Source organism: Lagenorhynchus albirostris, chromosome 1 (genome assembly GCF_949774975.1).
Source record: "Lagenorhynchus albirostris chromosome 1, mLagAlb1.1, whole genome shotgun sequence".
Lineage (NCBI taxonomy): Eukaryota > Metazoa > Chordata > Mammalia > Artiodactyla > Delphinidae > Lagenorhynchus > Lagenorhynchus albirostris.
The window spans coordinates 76,986,084-77,004,392 of record NC_083095.1 but is presented as its reverse complement, the minus strand read 5'-3'; the positions used below and the strand labels follow the sequence as shown (position 1 = coordinate 77,004,392).

Sequence of the window (18,309 nt, the reverse complement as noted above, 5' to 3'; positions counted from 1 at the left end):
TTTTATTCCTAAGAATTAAATGCCTACTACTGGTAGGCTAGGTAAATGCTAGGTACTGGGGATATGACAGAGAACACAGACCCTGGCCTCATAAAGCTATCAGTCTACCTGGGAAGACAGATAATAAGCAATTACAATACACTACACAGAGTTAAAAACAGGGTTGAGGTGAAAGACTTGTGGCAGAGTCCTCTAACAGCTGAAGAGGCTTCAGAGAAGTCTCCGAGAAATACTGTGTTTAAGCTAAGACCTGAAGGCTAAGAACATGATAAATGGGTGAACTTTGGGAGAAGAGTGTTCAGGCAAACCACCCTTGCAGAGGAAGTGTAATGTTTTTCAGAAACTGAAACAAGTTCATTCTAGCTATAGCATCGGGAGGGGAAGGGAGAAAGGTGGCACTGTCGAGATTGTAAACGATACTGTTTAGAATCTCTCCTAAGTGGCCTTAAGGAGTGACACGGTAAAAATTTGTGCTCTATAGACTATTCTGGGGGAGCATGTGTGGAGAATAGGTTGTAGGGATGCGGGACAAATGCCAGAGAGGGCAGTCAGGAGGCTGCTGGAATAATGTGGACTAAGTAATGGCAGAAGTGGAGGGATACAGCAAGATGAGAGAAATTTAGGGGGCTGTACCAACAGGATGTGATGAGCGATTTGGAGATGATTCAAAGATGACTCATGGGGTTGTGGCTTGATAATTGTTGATATTAGGAATACTCAATGAGAATGGAAATCCAACACCCAGACACAACACTTTTATCTCCCTGAGTGGTGGTAGGAGAGGGGGTTGGGGGCAGGTTCAGGGCAAGGGAGTGGAGGTGGAGAATGAGGTCAATTCTGGATACACTTTATTTAGGATGTCTACAAGATAATCCCAGTGGATGTTTCCAGTAGGCAATTGGATATATAGTGTATGCGCTGAGTTGGGTTTAGAGCAAGATATACATTTGAGAATGATAAACATACAATTCAGTGTTTTCTCTACCTTAAAAAAAAAAGATCCATGCCTATTTGATCAGTCAAAAAATGACCTCCCTTCTGTTCCCCAAATGAGAACAATTAATGTGGATGATAAAGGACGCCATGGGAATAAACAATGTTTTTTTCAGGGAAATGGTAGAGGGAGAAGAGAAAAGAACCTAAGACAGAACCTTGAAGAATACCTATGTCTAAGGGAGAGGGGGAGTGGGGGGGGGCTTTCAAGAGATTGAAAAGTGAACTGGTTTCTCCCCTTCACTGATTTCTTGTCATCTATATTCTAAGTAAGGGGAAAGGAATCTGGATGGCAAAGGGGGGGAAAGATAAGCATCTTCTAAACCTTTTGTAAGCTTTGGAACCTACCTAAAAGGAAGGTTGTTAACTTGCATTTCTCTTGCTGTCGTTGGGCCTAAGCTACATGTGTACAGAGGAACCAGCGGGCTACTGCAGGGCAAATGAGAGGTGACGCAGGTCCTCATTCACTGGTTCAACTAATTCATGCAGAGGTCTAATGAAGTTTTTACATTTCTCTCTCTTTCTCCTCCTTCCCCTTTCTTTTTCAAATGAAAGTAGAAAAGTAAATGGATGCAAATTCTGCTCCTGACTTCTGGAAAGTGAAGTCTAATTCCAATCCAGGCCCCATGTTGCAAGTTTGGTTAATAAATGCAATACAGTAATTCTAGAAGCTAGTAATTGTAGCAATTCAGTGTATCCCAGGACTCTCACTCTAGCTGGATCAACTCTTCTGAGCTTTTGTATAAATCCATAGTGTCACAACCATCTTGGCCAGGTCCAGGACCTTTAAAAAAAAAATCCTGGTTTAAATCTGATTGAAAATACAGAACACTGTAAAGCACAGAACTTGAACACAACGTACATTTGGGGGCTGACTCCTTATCTAGACTCATGGCATCTACCAACAGAAAAGTTCTTCGTAGTTCAGAGAATAGTAATTCTGTATATCAAAGAATATATAATAAGCATTGCTATAAAAAATACTGGCAGCTGTGGGGCTGCCCTTTCATAGAACTACTGGTACACAGTAACTATGTCTTTTCATGTTTTATGATTAATTATAGTCTGTAAGAGAAAATACTGTGGTATATATTTGTATTTGTACTTAATTTTTACTGAGGTTTGATTTTAGCATTTACTGTTAAGTCAATGATCTGACCGAGAGAAAATTATGATGACTACAATATTCTATATATTAAGTACAGCATTGGAAAATGTACTCAGTATCCTGGTTTTATGATATGCAGTATTTATTTTTATTGTTATACTTGGTGCTGTTATTGAATCAATCAAATTATATTACAAATTAGAACCATACAGTGTTTAAGGATGAACTTTTTATTCTATGTGCCTGTTACAGATGAAAAAGGAGGGGGAATAGTGTGTCACAAAGTTCTATGACAATTTCCATAGCTAGAAGAATTAAAAATTAAGGGAGAAAGAATAACATAGGAGTAAATACCTACCAATAAATGTCCAGCAATACTATTTTCATCTGAAAATAATCTAGAAAATAAAAGTCTGTGTTGAAAGATAAGTAGTGTATCCAAATAGATCACTCCAGTTGAGTCAGCTGCTTGTGATTCTATTTTTTTTTCTTTAAATCAACAAAGGCAATTGACATTACCATTTTGTTCTTAAATAGGAAGAAAAATAACTGGGAATGACCCACCAAAATATTAACATAAATTTTGTTTTTTCAAATTCCTTGACTAACTTAAGTAACTAAATAAACATTTAGATATAATTTCTATTATCAGCATTTCATAGCTAATAATTATTACTCAAATTAGTTTTCCATTGATAGTAATTATATCAACAACTTGCCAAATATAGAAATGTTCTAAGTTTGAGAGAAAACTATTTCAAAGTCCAGATATATAGCTTTGAACCCACACAAGGATTTTTAAGGTTAGGACATGACATGTACCAAGTATGTTTAGGGGCATTAGGATTTACTTCCTCAGTAGCCCTTAGAGTTCAGTGCTGATATTAATGATCCCTCAAAGTAGATATAGATATTTATATCCAAATTCTCATACCTCAGGATTCATGTAAATAATGTATGTCAATTACTTTTGAAATTACTGCCAAAAGATTAGTTTTAAAAACCATCTGACAAGGCTTGCTTCTTAACTTTTAACTTTTATTCTGAACACTCATTATAAAACCATTTACTTTATCTCTAGAAGAAGAAGCAAATTACTTGATTATAACCCTCTACCATCTCAAAAAACTACCTGTCCCTGGACTTGCAAAGTTAGAAAGTCATGAACAGAAAACTGAAGAAGGTAGAAGAGGTAGAAAGGCATAGAGACCATGGGTAGTCCTTCAGTTATACTGCTTAGCAACACGGCAACAAAAGAGCGATGACAGACAGCAATTGTCCTAATCTAGGTCAATACAACAGCCAAAATACTTTGTAAACACTTTCTTTGGCTCTTTCTGGAGATCAACACTGTTCTAATTAAACAGCATGAGAAGGGCTTGATAACAACCTAAGAGTTCATCAATATTTACTTATCCAACACCTTTTATCCAAGAATCTTAAAATCAGCTAATACTAATCATAACTCGGTAACTGAGAGGTAGGTACTAAGGTAAACTGCAAAGGCCAAGAACAGAAATTGGGAGTGTGTGCCATTGAATAATATTTGTGAGCTAAAGACTGCTGCCTTATATGGCTCTGAGTATGTAAAAAAGAAGTATTATCTACTCTCCTTTAACAAACCCAAACTCAGCATTAACAGGATAATACCTTTTTTTTTTTTACTATGTTTCATTTGTATTTGTACCTAATTTTTACTGAAGTTTGATTAAGTTTGATTTTCAGAGGACAATGTTTAGTCATTGAACTTACCCAGAGAAAACTATATTGACACAGAATTTTAGATATTACATTATTTTTAATATTATTTTAAATATTAGATTAAAGTCTATAGTATCCCATGTGCCAATTATTAGTTATCTTTCCATTTGAGGTGAAGGGTTTGTGTTATGCTATACACACCATCTTCCTTGTGACCAAGAGTGAATTTGTGAGATGGATACCTAAGAGAAGGTGCAGTCTGTAGCCATGAATAGTTCTGTGTATGTGTGTACAGTTAACAAACACCTAAAAGGATTGAACTCTTGTCCTTAGCCTCATTAGCACCATGCACCAACTGCGTTGACTGGTTGAAACTGTTAGATAAGAGAGTGCAAACTAAAAGGAATAGGAACAAAGGAGGGTTGTATTTCATCATCTTAAGGTTTCACAGAGATGACGCAGGTTTACAATTCAAATTCCCATCTCCTGAAAAATGACTTCTTAAATAACTCTCAAAACTCACAAGTGCAGTAATCTGAAATTATTCTAATCTAAAAACTTTAGAGAGTAACCAGTTACTACAATTGATGTTCACTGTAAGGAATACATAGCTATACAAAATATAGCTACACAAAAATAGAACTCAGTGAAAAAATAACATGTTTTAAAGCAAGAAAGATGCTTGTTTTGGATTCTTATCAGTAGTGGCTAATTGGATAAATGCTAAAGATTTACATTCAAGTGCTGGAAGGATTACTGCACAGAAATTCAATTACTCAAAATCTTTGCTCAGACGTCTCTCAGGCTTATTAAACATGAGATGATGTATGAACCACCAAGAGTGGCATTTAACCCCAGCCACTTTCAAGATAATGCATACAGCTGTTAAGACATTCCAGAATGTTAAGACATTCACTGATACTAAGAGTGGTATTAAAAAAAAAAGACCTCATACAGTCTGCTGGCATTTCATACCAAACTTTGGAGGAGGTAGTAAAGTGTTGGAATTTAAAATACAAGGTCAGCACTAAGTGTAAACAATTCTAAAGCATTGTATGCAATTCTTTAAACATATGTAGTGAAAAAAATCAGAATTCATATAAAATCAGAATTTAAAAAAGCAAAAAATAGAAATATTTAGTGAATTTACTCAAATGAAGAAAACTTAAATGATACAGAACTGAAAATATTAGAAATCTATATACAATAAAAAGTGAATATAAATTAGCCAACTCCATGGACATTTCCAGTTAAGCATTCATACAAATACACAGTCACCTTTTTCTTATGTATGGGGATAACACATACACATATGACATGATGATTCTGGCAAAAAAAAATAAATCAGAGATACTAAAAATATTCTCAAGTTTTAAGAATGGTGTGGAATAAGTTTAAACAACAACATTCTACATGAATGGAAACCCCTGATTTAATTCCATGATTTTATCATGCCAGAATCATGGTTGGTTTTAATTTTCTTAAACAGATATTGGTATCATACACATTGGCTTATTAATAATTAAGGCATTCTGCATACACAGTATCTCAGTGTGAACAAAAAACTTTTAGTATTGATTATCTGCTATGGTTTAAACTTTCAAAGTCTTTTCAACATAAGAAAATAGTAGCTGCACACATTTAAGTGTTTTTTTATAAAACACAATCTTAAAAAAAGTAATGATGATTGGTCTTTATAATTCCTAGTAATAAGTCCTGTCTTATTTTTCACATAGTATAAATTATATTCTTATGCAGGATTGCATTAAGACCCAGTAGTTCTTAAACAATGTTACCAAATAACCATATAAATCCCAAATTGCAGCAAAGGTGAACAATCTTCATAGTGCACTTTCACCTCACTGAAGTTGAAGCTGCTCCTTTTGGATATTTTTCCACTTCAATGTGAAGTAGATCCTTAGCGTTTCATTAGTGGTTTCATTATGTGGCTTTTTAAAGGAAAAAATGGTTTTGATTTCTTCCACAGTTCACAGTTCTCAGTTGAGACATTTTTGGGGAAATCATATAGTCCAGGGGTGTTTTGAATAACCAAATGCTATTTAGTAGATGAAGTCTCTCAATGCAACTGTAATAAATAAGCATCTACATCCTTAGAGAATAAAACAAAAACATTTCATTAGCCAGTACTGTAAATACAACACATACACACACCCCATTTTCTTCTCCCTTTTGGTCACTAGCTTTGCCTGTTTCCCTTTGTGACCTTTTGAGGGCAAAAGATTTGTCTTACTCAACATTTTCTCTGCACTTTTGTAGCACACAGCATGTGCTCAATAAGTGTTTGCAAAGTGCTTAGTGAATGTTTTAGTTTCTGTGATCAAACAACTCTGCTTTTATAGAGTAAGCAAGATCATTACATCATTCACAGCAACTCCTTCAGTGCTATATAAAATCTAGACCAGCTTGAGGATAGCCGTTCTGATTTCTACCCTCAAAAAATTGCATTGAGGGTTTAATATTGTAAAAGAGGTTTTATCATAGCTTAAGGAACTTCATAGATCTTTTAATCACTCAATATTGTTTGCAATAATAAATACAGTATCTTAAGGTTATGTTCACAATAAAGCTTCTCCCTTTATAAAAAATTACAATTGAAAGCAAATTTCTAAGGAAACAATTTTTCAGTTCTACTACTAAGAAGACAAGGCACTTCCAGAAAAAGGTGATATATCACGTATTCTATTTTCTATCAACTTTTACTTCATTTTCCCTCCTATTATCAAAAGAACAATTAAAATTGTAACAATAAAAAAACTTCAGGAAATTGATTTCCGTTCATAACATTTTCATCATTAAGAATTCTACACAGGGCTTCCCTGGTGGCGCAGTGGTTGAGAGTCCGCCTGCCGATGCAGGGGACACGGGTTCGTGCCCCGGTCTGGGAAGATCCCACATGCCGCGGAGCGGCTGGGCCCGTGGGCCATGGCCGCTGGGCCTGCGCGTCCGGAGCCTGTGCTCCGCAACTGGAGAGGCCACAACAGTGAGAGGCCCGCGTACCACAAAAAAAAAAAAAAAAAGAATTCTACACAGTAAAATTATACACAGTGGTAACACACTTGCTTGATACATCATTATGCTTCCTCTCATGAAGGTTATTTCAAGAAGAATTTTATAAGCCCAAGACATAAATCCTCTTATTGATATCATTATGCTTCCTTTCATGAAGGTATTCCAAGAAGAATTTTATAAGTAAGTCTAAGACATAAATATAAATATTGTATTTTTTTAAACTAAAGAAAGTTTTTATATTTCTGGCTAATACCAATTTATATGATAGCAGTATGCCCAATACAAGGGTGGAAATATTTCTTAACAGTGATTTTTTTCCTGCAGTTATGTTTTAACTACCAAAACTATTTTGGAGTTTAAATATTAAAATCCAAAATAACACTGTACCTTTTCCTTTGAGACAAGCAAATCAATAAAGAACGATGTCAAATTCATACTGTGATTTGAGCAATTTAACTTTCCCAAAAAAGCATGACATTAGCAAAAGCCAAGTAAAAATACCCCCAAACTGATAATGTTCCTCACCCCTTGCTTCTGAGTAGCACTGTCTTTTCAGTTGCCTTTTTAACTTGGGTTCTTAACCTTTTTTCAAATATTTTCCTCTAATTGGAGCTAGGTCATTAAATACCTACTACCACATTATTTCTGTGGCTGTATCTGAAACACATTCAATGACTAATTCCTGTATTCCTTGCCAAAGTCATATTCATATCCAGAGGACCTTAAGCGTTTATGAATATGAAATTGACTTTAGATGTTATTAGAGTAGTACTGAATTGGACATTTGAAAGAGTTTGTTTATGAATGTATAATACTATTACATTATGTCTAATTTTTAACTAAGCTTAAATATAGATTACCTTGGCTATATTACCAGTATATCCTGGAACCAAAGTAAGATGGTTTTCCTGTTCCCACAATCCACTTAATTGTTGTTTTAAAATCTGAATGTTTCTAGGAGAAAAAAAGAAGAAAAAATGCAAATATAGTAAGATATGGACTTTGGTAGTAAATACACTTAATGAAAACAGCTTTAAAATTTTCAAGTATTTTTCAGGATACAATTATACCATTTGAAGTCAAGCAAATCTTTAAACTAGTACATGTCAATCATGAAAATTAAAGGTTACCTAGTTGTTAGAGGAAGTAAGAAAACAACAGGCATTTGGAACATTCAGACAATCGAGTATGAAGTGGGAAAGTGGGAAAATTCTGAGAGCCTAGAAAGCAAATTATGGATTTAAAGGAAACTGTTGGGAGATTTTTTTTTTGTAATTGCATGATAATCTGGCTCATTTGGTAGAATACCCACACATTTTCACATCAAGGCAATACTCAAATTATGATTATAATACAGTTTTTAGAAGTGTAATCATCCACACTGGACTCTCATGTTAATGTCTGGGAGCCAAAGGACCCCACAGGATGACTCCATTCCTGTGCCTCAATCTTATTCCACTAAAAGCCATCTCTTTTTCTCTCTCTCACTCCTTTCTAATGGATATAAGGGTTAAACCACTGCTGTGCTTTTGCCTCCCCAAATGAAGGGTAGGATTCTGCCAGAACAATATATACAGGGGGTTACTGGGCTCTGGAATTCAACTTTTCACATATGAACAGTATCCCAATTTAATATTTCTCTGAAAATGAAGAGAATAAGTATTACATACTGATAATCATGAAATAAAATTCTCACCTAGCTTAATCAAGCTGCTTTTCCTGAAAAAAAACTTTATTAGTATGAGTTTAAAGGTATACTCACCCATCATTTATAATTTCCGTTTTGGATGATAGTTCTGACCACCACCTTTTTATGACTGCTTGAAGCCAGTTTAAACCAACTATTATATATCTGAAATGACATTTCATTACAAAATTCAAGTGTTTTCATCCAAGAAGCCTTTAGAAAAGATGACACTCTACCCCCCTCAAAAAACACATACACACTTATCTTTCCCTTTTAAAAAATTTATTTCACTACTTTCACAAAACTATACTTTATGTAACATGTTTATAGACAGTTTTATAATTGTTCTCTAGTCATTCCATATTCTTTTCCTAATTGGACTATAAGCTCCTGGAAAACAGAAACCATGTATGTCTCATGGAGCTCAGTCTACCACTATGCACTTATAAGGCACAAGATCAAGGATGCTGAAAGAGAAAAAAGAATTGAGATTCAGATTAGCACTTACTCTTCAAATTTGCTTTTAAGTAGTGACTTTACTAGAGGCAACAAGTCTACACAGCAGCCAAGTGAGATGTATTGTTTTTCCTCCTGTAAACTAAAGTAAATAAACACTAAGTTATAAAATTATGAACAGGTCATCATTTGTCCTTCTTTAAATGTACTTTTTTTCTGAAAAATATTCTTTATACCTATTGGTGAGCACAGGAAGGCAATCCACCACAACTCCAAGGTCTTCTATCCTGTGGGAACAAAATTGCTTAGATAGCTGATTTCCTTATTTATTTTCATATTATAACCTTCACACTGCTTTTGAGAAATTTACTCATTCAACAAATGATCTGAGTGTCTATGATGAGTCAGTTGTTGATCTGAGTGTCTATGATGAGTCAGTTGTTAGGGATGAGTCAGTTGTTAGCCGTGAACAAAGAAATAGGGCTTGTATTTCAATATGTGTGTGAGTGTGGGAGGAGGTGGAGAGGGCAGGGACAGACAATAAACAAGTGAAATATATAAAGCATGTTGATGGTGGTAAGGGCTATGGAGAAAAATAAAATGGGAAAGAAGGATAGGGAGTGAAGAAATACGTATTTTTAAATAAGGTAGTCAAGGAAGGCCTCACCAAGGTAACATTTGAGGAGACTTAAATACAGTGAGGAAGGTAATGGTTAAAATTTTCACTCAAAGGGGATTTTTAAAGGTTGGTTTTCCCATAATGGTATCTCTTAGTTTTATAGATAAGAATCTTAATCAGAGAAGGTAACAGCTTTGTTCAATCTGATAAAACAGATGGTTTTCTGTATTTTGGTTACTCTTAGACCGAAGATAAATGTAATTTAAACCATACTGCTACTACTGAAGCTAAACATAGGAAGTTCAAAATTTTAGCCAGTATAACATAAAAAAGAAGAGGCACTTCTACATAATACATTGGAAATTACTTTTACTGAACAAAACCATAAAGGGTCACACTTACCTCACCAAATAAGCTACAAGTTCACTTATACTTCGCTTTCTCCAGAAAGTTAAAGCTACATTCAATCTCAAATTCCTGCTGAACAAAACCTGTGTCATTGTTTCATGGTCCTGAGAAACCTGAAAGGCAGGAATCTAATTAAGATATGACATGAAACCATTTTTTTCAATTAAATTATTCTGGTAGACATATTTTAAAATTAGGTAAAGATGACTCCTTTTACTGGCCCACAAAAAAGAATATTGCAGTGAACACAGTAAACAAATGATTTGAATAAATTTAGGACCTGTTTATTTTTTATCAATACTTTTTCTTATTTGCTACCATTTTCCTTTTAAATCTCAATAGTTCATAGAATAAATTATTTTTACTCACCTAAAAACCTAGGATTTAATTTATAATGTGTATTAAATAAAAAAGTAAACATATAGGCTAGTCATTACCAACTGAACAGCATGAGTAGGGAACCACAGAAATTAAGTTTTGTGACAAGTATTTAAATTCATTCATTTTTTTCTGTATAATTAAGGTAATATATTCCTGTTGTAAAAAGTTCAAGTAGGGCTTCCCTGGTGGCGCAGTGGTTGAGAGTCCGCCTGCCGATGCAGGGGACGCGGATTCGTGCCCCGGTCTGGGAAGATCCCACATGTTGCGGAGCGGCTGGGCCCGTGAGCCATGGCCGCTGAGCCTGCGCGTCCAGAGCCTGTGCTCCGCAACGGGAGAGGCCACAACAGTGAGAGGCCCGCGTACGGCAAAAAAAAAAAAAAAAAAAAAAAAAGTTCAAGTAGCACAAAACTTTATAAAATAAAAAGTGAATATTCTCTACTTGCCCACAGAAACAACTAACATTACTCAGGAGTAATCACAGTTAACAGACTGGTAAGTATCTTTCAAACCACTTTCTAGACAAAGACAAATTAGGTAGATATAAAATTAAAATATTCTAATATCTATATTTTTGAAAACCTTGTTTTTTCACACACATTATGAAGATTTTTCAACGTCAGAACATAGATCAGTCTCATTTTTAAAAAACAATTACATATTCTCCAGTCTTTATGTATCATAATTTTAGATTGATTCTAGTTTTTCCCTATTAAAACTGTGCATCAATGAACATCCTTATGTATATAAATACGTGCACTTGTACAAAACCTTCTGTAGGATTAATTTTAGAACTGGAACAGCTAGATCCAATTTTTTTCAATAACAGATTAAGATATAATTCACATACCCATTTTGAATGTACAATTCAGTAACTTTTAGTATATACATTCACAGAGTTGTGCGAGCACCACCATAATGAATTTTAGAACCTTTTCGTCACTCCCAAAAGAAACTCTGGACTCCACTCTCCCCTCTCTACAGTTCCTCACAACGATTAATCTACTTTCTGTCCCTATGACTTTACCTAATTTGGACGGTTCACATAAATTGAATCATACAATATGTGGCCTTTTTTTGTGTGTGGCTTCTTTCACATAGCATGATGTGTGAAAGATCAAGATTTATATACAGTGTAGCATATTGGTGTTTTACTCCTTTTTAATGATCAAATAATATTCTATTGTATGGAATATGACACTTTATTTACCCATAGTCCATTGATGGACATTTGGATTGTTTCCACTTTTGGCTATTATAAAATGTTATAAGCATCTGTTCATAAATATCTGTGTGGACTTATGTTTTCAATTCTCTGGGTATATACCTAGGAGTGCAACTGTCGGGTGAAAAGGTTATGTATATTTGAACTTTGACAAAATAATATAGCATCACTTTTAAATTTAGGTTTTTAGAGCAGGCACTAGTCAATCAGGAAAAAACATCTGAAACAACAAAAGAACAATCAATAAACCCATTAGTTGAGGTTAATGCAGGTTTGTGAAAAGTAGTGAAATGGGAGCAAGGTTAAAGGAAGCCCTTGAAAAAATGCCACATTTCGGCACTAATACAAATGTGAAACTGCAGCTTTAAGGCATTTTCACTGAGAATGTTTATTCCCTCAGTTCAACTGAAGAACCAACCTAGGTCCCAATCTAGGCCAGATTTCTGGACTATATAGTCACATGTTCTTTTCCTCCAGGGTATGTAGTTTCTTTGATTTTCTGGTCTGTGTCGGCCTCATCACTTCTATAACTACATGAAAGTAGGGGTAGTGTCTGTTTTTCACCCACCAATCCATTTCTCAGAGCCTGCAGAATGCACTGCACAGCAGGGAGCAATCAATAAATATTTGTGAATGATTTAGTATGACAGTGATCCTCTGTAACACTAAGGTTTAGGTACCTGTAGGTATCCTATTCTCCAGGGCTCAAAAAATTCACTATTAAATTCTCCTTGCTCCCTCTTTTCTCACAGATACCATACACACTTCCTTCATCTCTCCTAGCATTACTAACTTTCTATTACTCCAGAATCTTTTCTTTTGGCCTCCCTGAGCAGCTTTCGGGATCTTAGCTCCCTGACCAGGGATCGAACCTAGTCCCACGTCAGTAAAAGCACCAAGTCCTAACCACTGGACCACCAGGGAACTCCCCCAGGATCTTATTTACACAGGAACACTTCCACTGGCAAATGGAATCTTTGCATCATCTCATTATGGTTTTAGTTAATAACACTTTGTTTTCTACCTTTGTTTTGTATCATTTACTTGTAATTATTATCCTACGTATGATGCTCATTTTCATTCATCTACATACTTATGACCATTTAAATATAAAAAGATTCTTTTTTTGCTTGTATGCCACAGAAAATGCTTTTCAAACTGTCATGCCAGATAGAAACAATACTAAGTTTACCAAGTCATAGTTAAAGAAATTAAGGTAATTTAATCAATGTAATGTTATGTATCTATTAATTATATAATATCTTTGTATGGTGACAGATGGTAACTAGACTTATTGTGGTGATCATTTTGAAATGTACAGAAATATCAAATCACTACACTGTGCACCAGGAACTAACATAGTGTTGTAGGTCTATTACACATCAAAACAAACAAATAAACAAACTCACAAAAAAAGAGATCAGATTTGTGGTTACCAGAGGCAGGACGTGGCTTGGCTGAGGGGAAATTGGAGGAAGACAGTCAAAAGGTACAAACTTCTAGCTATAAGATAAATAAGCACTAGGGATGTAACGTACAACTTAGTAAATATAATTAACACTGCTGTATTTTATATATAAAAGCTGTTAAGAGAGTAAATCCTAAGAGTTCTCATTACAAGGAAAAAATTTTTTTTCATTTTTAAAATTTTGTATCTATATATGATGGATGTTCACTAAACTTAATGTGGTAATCATTTCATGATGTAGTTAAGTCAAACCATTATGTGTATACCTTAAACTTTTAAAATGCTGTATGTCAATTATATCTCAATAAAACTGGAAGGGAAAAAATTGTAGAAGTGTTATTTTAATTACATGGAAAAATATTCAAATTTATTAAACATAAAAATCAAATTATCAAACAATATGGAGAAAAAATACACATCAAAACTTTAATACTGTTATTTACAAATGTTGAAATTACAGATAATTTTTTCCTTTGGATTTATTTTCTACAACATATACAATAAACATGTAATAATTATTATTGTAAACTCGTGTTTATAAATTTTAACAAACCATTCTTTCAAATAACCATTAAAAAAATGGTTTTCGTGAGGTATAATTTACATACCATAAAACTCACACATATTTAAAATACGTAATTCAATGATTTTTAATAAATCTACGGAGTTGTGCAACCATCATCACAGTCCAGTTTTAGAACATTTCTATCATCCAAAACAATTCCCGTGAACCTGTTCAAACAACTAACTTTGCCTGAGCCAGAAGAACAGCAAAACTAAGGAGGTTTGCCTTAAAAAACTTTCCAATGGCAATTTTGAGAGCCCAGCAAAATGTGCCTGGATAACTGGCTTTCGTGGTTCACTTGTTAGGCAAGATTTCTTCTTTTCCTTTTCTTTAAGTCTCTACTGGCCAACTTTCCATTCTGGATATTTACAGCAGCTTGTTAATCATTTCATTCCATCTCAGATATCACTAACTTGGAAAAATGGAATAAACAACTGATTCAAATTTAATTAATCTAGAAAATTGTCTCAGGGTGTTACAGTCTCTCAAATAGTCTGAATTTAATCAGCAGTGAACTATTTTGCTAGTAGACTATGGCAAAGGAAAAAGCCAGTATTAAAACAGGAATAAAGTTAAGCTTATATAAATGACTTACCTCAGAAAAAAACCCACTATATTTTGATGATGGGCTTTCTGTCTGTGAAGAACCAGAATCACTGGGGCTAACCAGATATGGTCGACTACCCTGCCGCACTTGCTCAGGGAGGCGGCCTGCACAAGCCAGCTCATTCTCTTTATTTGCCATGTCACAGCCCCCGCTGTTGGGGGACTGCTTTTTTCTGTAGCAAGGATTTTGAAAAGGATGATGAACTTTCTTTCTGTGATAGATCACCTTACGTAGTTTATCTGGGCTTTTCACAGCTTGTCCAACTGTTCTGTAAAAAGAATGGATTTTCTTAAATGAAAAAGAACCATATGAAAACCTTTAAAAGTTTTTAAAGAGAAAGATTTAGTAGGCCACATTTTGTGATCACAATCCACTAAAATTAGAAGCAAGCAGAATAATTTTTTAAAATCTTAACTCTTAGATTGAAGAGGAAAATAAAAGGGAAATTATAAACCATCTGGAAAACAATGAAAAGGATGGTACTTTACACCAAAAGAGGAAAAAAAAAAATGAAGAAGCATAATAACTAGATGCTTTTAAAACGAACTACAGGGCATTCAGGGAGTATGAAAATTTTAACAATTTCCATTCACCTAATCTTTTTCTAACAAAGTGATAGAATAAGTGAGCAAGTTCGAATATTTTAATTTGAATCAGGCAAGTCTGAATATATATTTTAATATAAAAGAGAACACTTATTTCGATTAAGCTGAAGTACAGTTAATTTGTTTGAATAAGATAAAATACTACTGAGCACATCTCATGGTTTAGTATAATGGTTCTCAAATGTTTTGACCTCAGGATGCTTTGCACTCCTAAAAATTATTGAGGTCTCAAAAGAATTTTTTTTATGTGGGCAATATCTACTGATATTTGATGAATCAGAAACTAAAACAGAAAATTTGTTAATCAATTTTAAAGATGATAAACTCGGGGGAATTCCTGGTGGTCTAGTGGTTAAGACTCCACACTTCCACTGCTGAGGGCATGGGTTCAATCCCTGGTTGGGGCTAAGATCCCACATGCCTCAGAGCACAGCCAAAAAAAGAAAAAGAAAAAGATAAACTCATTACATACTACATAGAATGTATTTTTTTAAATCCTCTATTTTCCAAAACAAACGAACAAAAAATATAGTGAGAAGAATGGCACTGTTTTGCATTTGTGCAAAATCTCTAATATCTGGTTTAACAGAAGACAGCTGGATCCTCATATCTGCTTCTGCATTCCATATATTGTGATATCAAATATCATGTAGCTGCTGGAAAACTCTACTGTACACTTGTAAGAGAGTGGAAATGAAGAAGGTAAATAATGTCTTAGTATTGTTATGAAGATAGTTTTGACCTCACAAACTCATTGAAAGGCCTTTGGGACCTCCAGGGTCCACAGATCACACACTTTGAGAACCAGTGGTTTAGTAGAAAGCGCCTTTGGAGTTTGGCAGATCCGACAGTAAATGCCGTTTTTACCACCTTCTGGATGTACAATCCTAAAGAAATCACAAGTCTTTAGTTTTACTCATCAACTGTTTGGGGTAATGATACCTATCTAATATTGATATATTTAGCACAGTACCTGGCACAAAGGAGTTGTTTGACAATAAATTAGTATTATTATACTAAAAGACAATACTCCCCCCCCCCATTTTCACTCTTACCCAGTTTTCAATATTTGCTGTTTCCCACAAACTTTAAAGAAGCTCTTACCTAGTTATGTAAGCAGCCAACTGTTTTGGAGATTTCTTAACCTGAAAAATAAAAGTAGATAGTTGCAGCATATTTAAGTTCCTTAACAAAGCTATGTAAACTTTGTGATTAATGTCAACAAGTCTGAAATTGAACTATTAAATTTTTCAGATTAAAGCTCTTACTGTACTGATGCTGTACTCTCAATCATTGGTTACAACAACACTGTATGTAGGTATTTTTAACAACGCAACATACCCATCTGGCTAGTTTCCACGCTACTAGTCACATATTATATATACAGAATGCTAAATAAATGAGTTGAATTTTAAGAAATTATATCAGTGCTAATGAGCCTTGCAATGGGTGAACAAAAAGCATCTCTGTGATTCCTCTAAAATTAAATTAAAATATTCAAATTATACTATATCAAAACAATATACCGCCAAAAAGTTTTCAGAGCTTTTGGAATACAGATTTCAATTATTTTATTAATTCTACTTAATTTTGGCAGATTGAGCAGAACTGTCAACCTCCCATTTTTTAAACACTTTAATAACCAGAAGTATCTATAGACTTAGCAGTTTAAATTGTGTCAAACTGAATGACTGTGTCTCCCCAAAATTCCTCTGTTGAAATCCTAACCCCCAGAGTGATGGTATTAGGAAGTAAGGCTTTTGGGAGGTGATAAGGTCATAAAAGTAAAACCCCATGAATAAGATTAGTGTCCTTATAACAGAGAGCCCAGCGAATTCTCTCTCTCTCCCCTTCTGTCATGTGAGGAAGTAGAGAAAAGCTATCTATGAACCAGGAAGTGGGCCCTCACTGGATATCAACTCTGCTAGGGCCTTGATCTTGGACTTCTCAGCCTCCAAAACTGTGAGAAATAAATTTCTGTTGTTTATGAGCCACACAGTCTATGGTATTCTGTTTGTGTAGCAGCCCAAACAGACTGAGATACTGTCTTACCCATTCCTAGAAACCATGGACTTACTTACCTCCTTCATGTTCTTATTAGTGAAATTAGAGACCCTTTTTCTAGGAACATCAATGAAATGATCTTCAATATTATTACAAAAGTTGCGTTTTTTAACATTGTGGGTTTCAGATGCCATAATCTCTTAAATACCTAGACAAAAAATAAAAATAATAAATGGAAAATACAAAAAGCAAACGAGCCTGATCCTTTCCTTAACACACATAAAAATACAACAGCTCTACGCTATATAAAAGAGGCTTACAAGTAAAGCAAAGGACATGTGGACATACCTCATTTTATTGCACTTCACAGATATTGTGTTTTTTTGTTTTTTTTTTAACAAATTGGAAGTGTGTGGCAACTCTGCATCAAGCAAGTCTATTGGCACCATTTTTCCAACAGCATTTGTTCACTTCATGTCTGTGTCACATTTTGGTAATTCTCACAATATTTCAAACTTCTCCATTATTATATTTGTTATAACGATTTGTGATCAGGGATCTTTGATGTTACTACTGTAGTTGTATTTGAGCACCATGAACCTTGTCCACATAAGATGGTGAACTTAACTGATAAATGTGTGTGTTCTGACTGCTCCACTGACTGGCTATTCCCCGCTCTCTCCCTCTCCTCGGATCTCCCTATTCCCTAAGACACAACAATATTGAAATTAGGTCAATGAATAACCCTACCATGGCCTCTAAGTGTTCAAGTGAAAGGAGCAGTGGCAAGTCTCTCCTTTTAAGTCAAAAGCTAGAAATGATTAAGCGTAGTGAGGAAGGCATGTCAAAAGAGAGAAGGCTGAAATCTAGGCCTCTTGCACCAGTTAGGCAAGTTAGGCAAAGGAAAAGTTCTTGAAGGAAATTAAAAGTGCCATTCCAGTGAACACATGAATGGTAAGGCGAAAAAGCCTCATTGCCGACATGGTGAAAGTTTTAGGATCTGGATAGAAGATCAAACTAGCCACAACATTCCCTTAAGCCAAAACCTATTCCAGAGCAAGGACCTAACTCTCTTTAATAAAGGTTGAGAGAGGTAAGGAAGCTGCAGAAAAGTTTGAAGCTAAGAGGTTAACTCATGAGGTTTAAGGAAAGAAGCCATTTCTATAACATAAAAGTACAAAGTGAAGCAGCATGTGCTGATGTAGAAGTTGTAGCAAGTTATCCAGAAGATCTAGCTAAGATAATGAATGAAGGTGGCTACACTGAACAACAGATTTTCAATGGAGATGAAACGGCCTTCTGTTGGAAGAAGATGCCATCTGGGACTTTCATAGCTAAGAGAGAAGTCAAAGCTTGGCTTCAAAGCTTCAAAGGACAGTCTAACTCTCTTCTTAGGGGCTAATGTGGCTGATGACTTTAAGTTGAAGCCAGTGATCACTTACCATTCCCCAAATC

General features: G+C 34.8%; 1 protein-coding gene across 3 annotated transcripts in view; it reads right to left on the bottom strand.

The window, feature by feature from the left end:
• Positions 1-4,930: 4,930 nt before the first annotated feature.
• The window catches only part of KATNBL1 (katanin regulatory subunit B1 like 1), a 50,951-nt gene continuing 37,572 nt past the window's right edge, over positions 4,931-18,309 (bottom strand). The window contains exons 2-11 of one of the 3 annotated variants that reach the window (XM_060146868.1): positions 16,932-17,062; positions 15,955-15,995; positions 14,234-14,513; positions 13,015-13,062; positions 9,997-10,115; positions 9,212-9,262; positions 9,028-9,117; positions 8,595-8,684; positions 7,693-7,786; positions 4,931-5,912 (exon numbers count right to left, since the gene is read on the bottom strand). In XM_060146868.1, the coding sequence (XP_060002851.1) occupies positions 5,880-5,912; positions 7,693-7,786; positions 8,595-8,684; positions 9,028-9,117; positions 9,212-9,262; positions 9,997-10,115; positions 13,015-13,062; positions 14,234-14,513; positions 15,955-15,995; positions 16,932-17,048 (963 nt within the window). In that variant the 5' untranslated portion in view covers positions 17,049-17,062 and the 3' untranslated portion in view covers positions 4,931-5,879. The remainder of the gene's footprint in view (positions 5,913-7,692; positions 7,787-8,594; positions 8,685-9,027; positions 9,118-9,211; positions 9,263-9,996; positions 10,116-13,014; positions 13,063-14,233; positions 14,514-15,954; positions 15,996-16,931; positions 17,063-18,309) is intronic. The other 2 variants (XM_060146874.1, XM_060146881.1) reach the window with 2 other exon arrangements.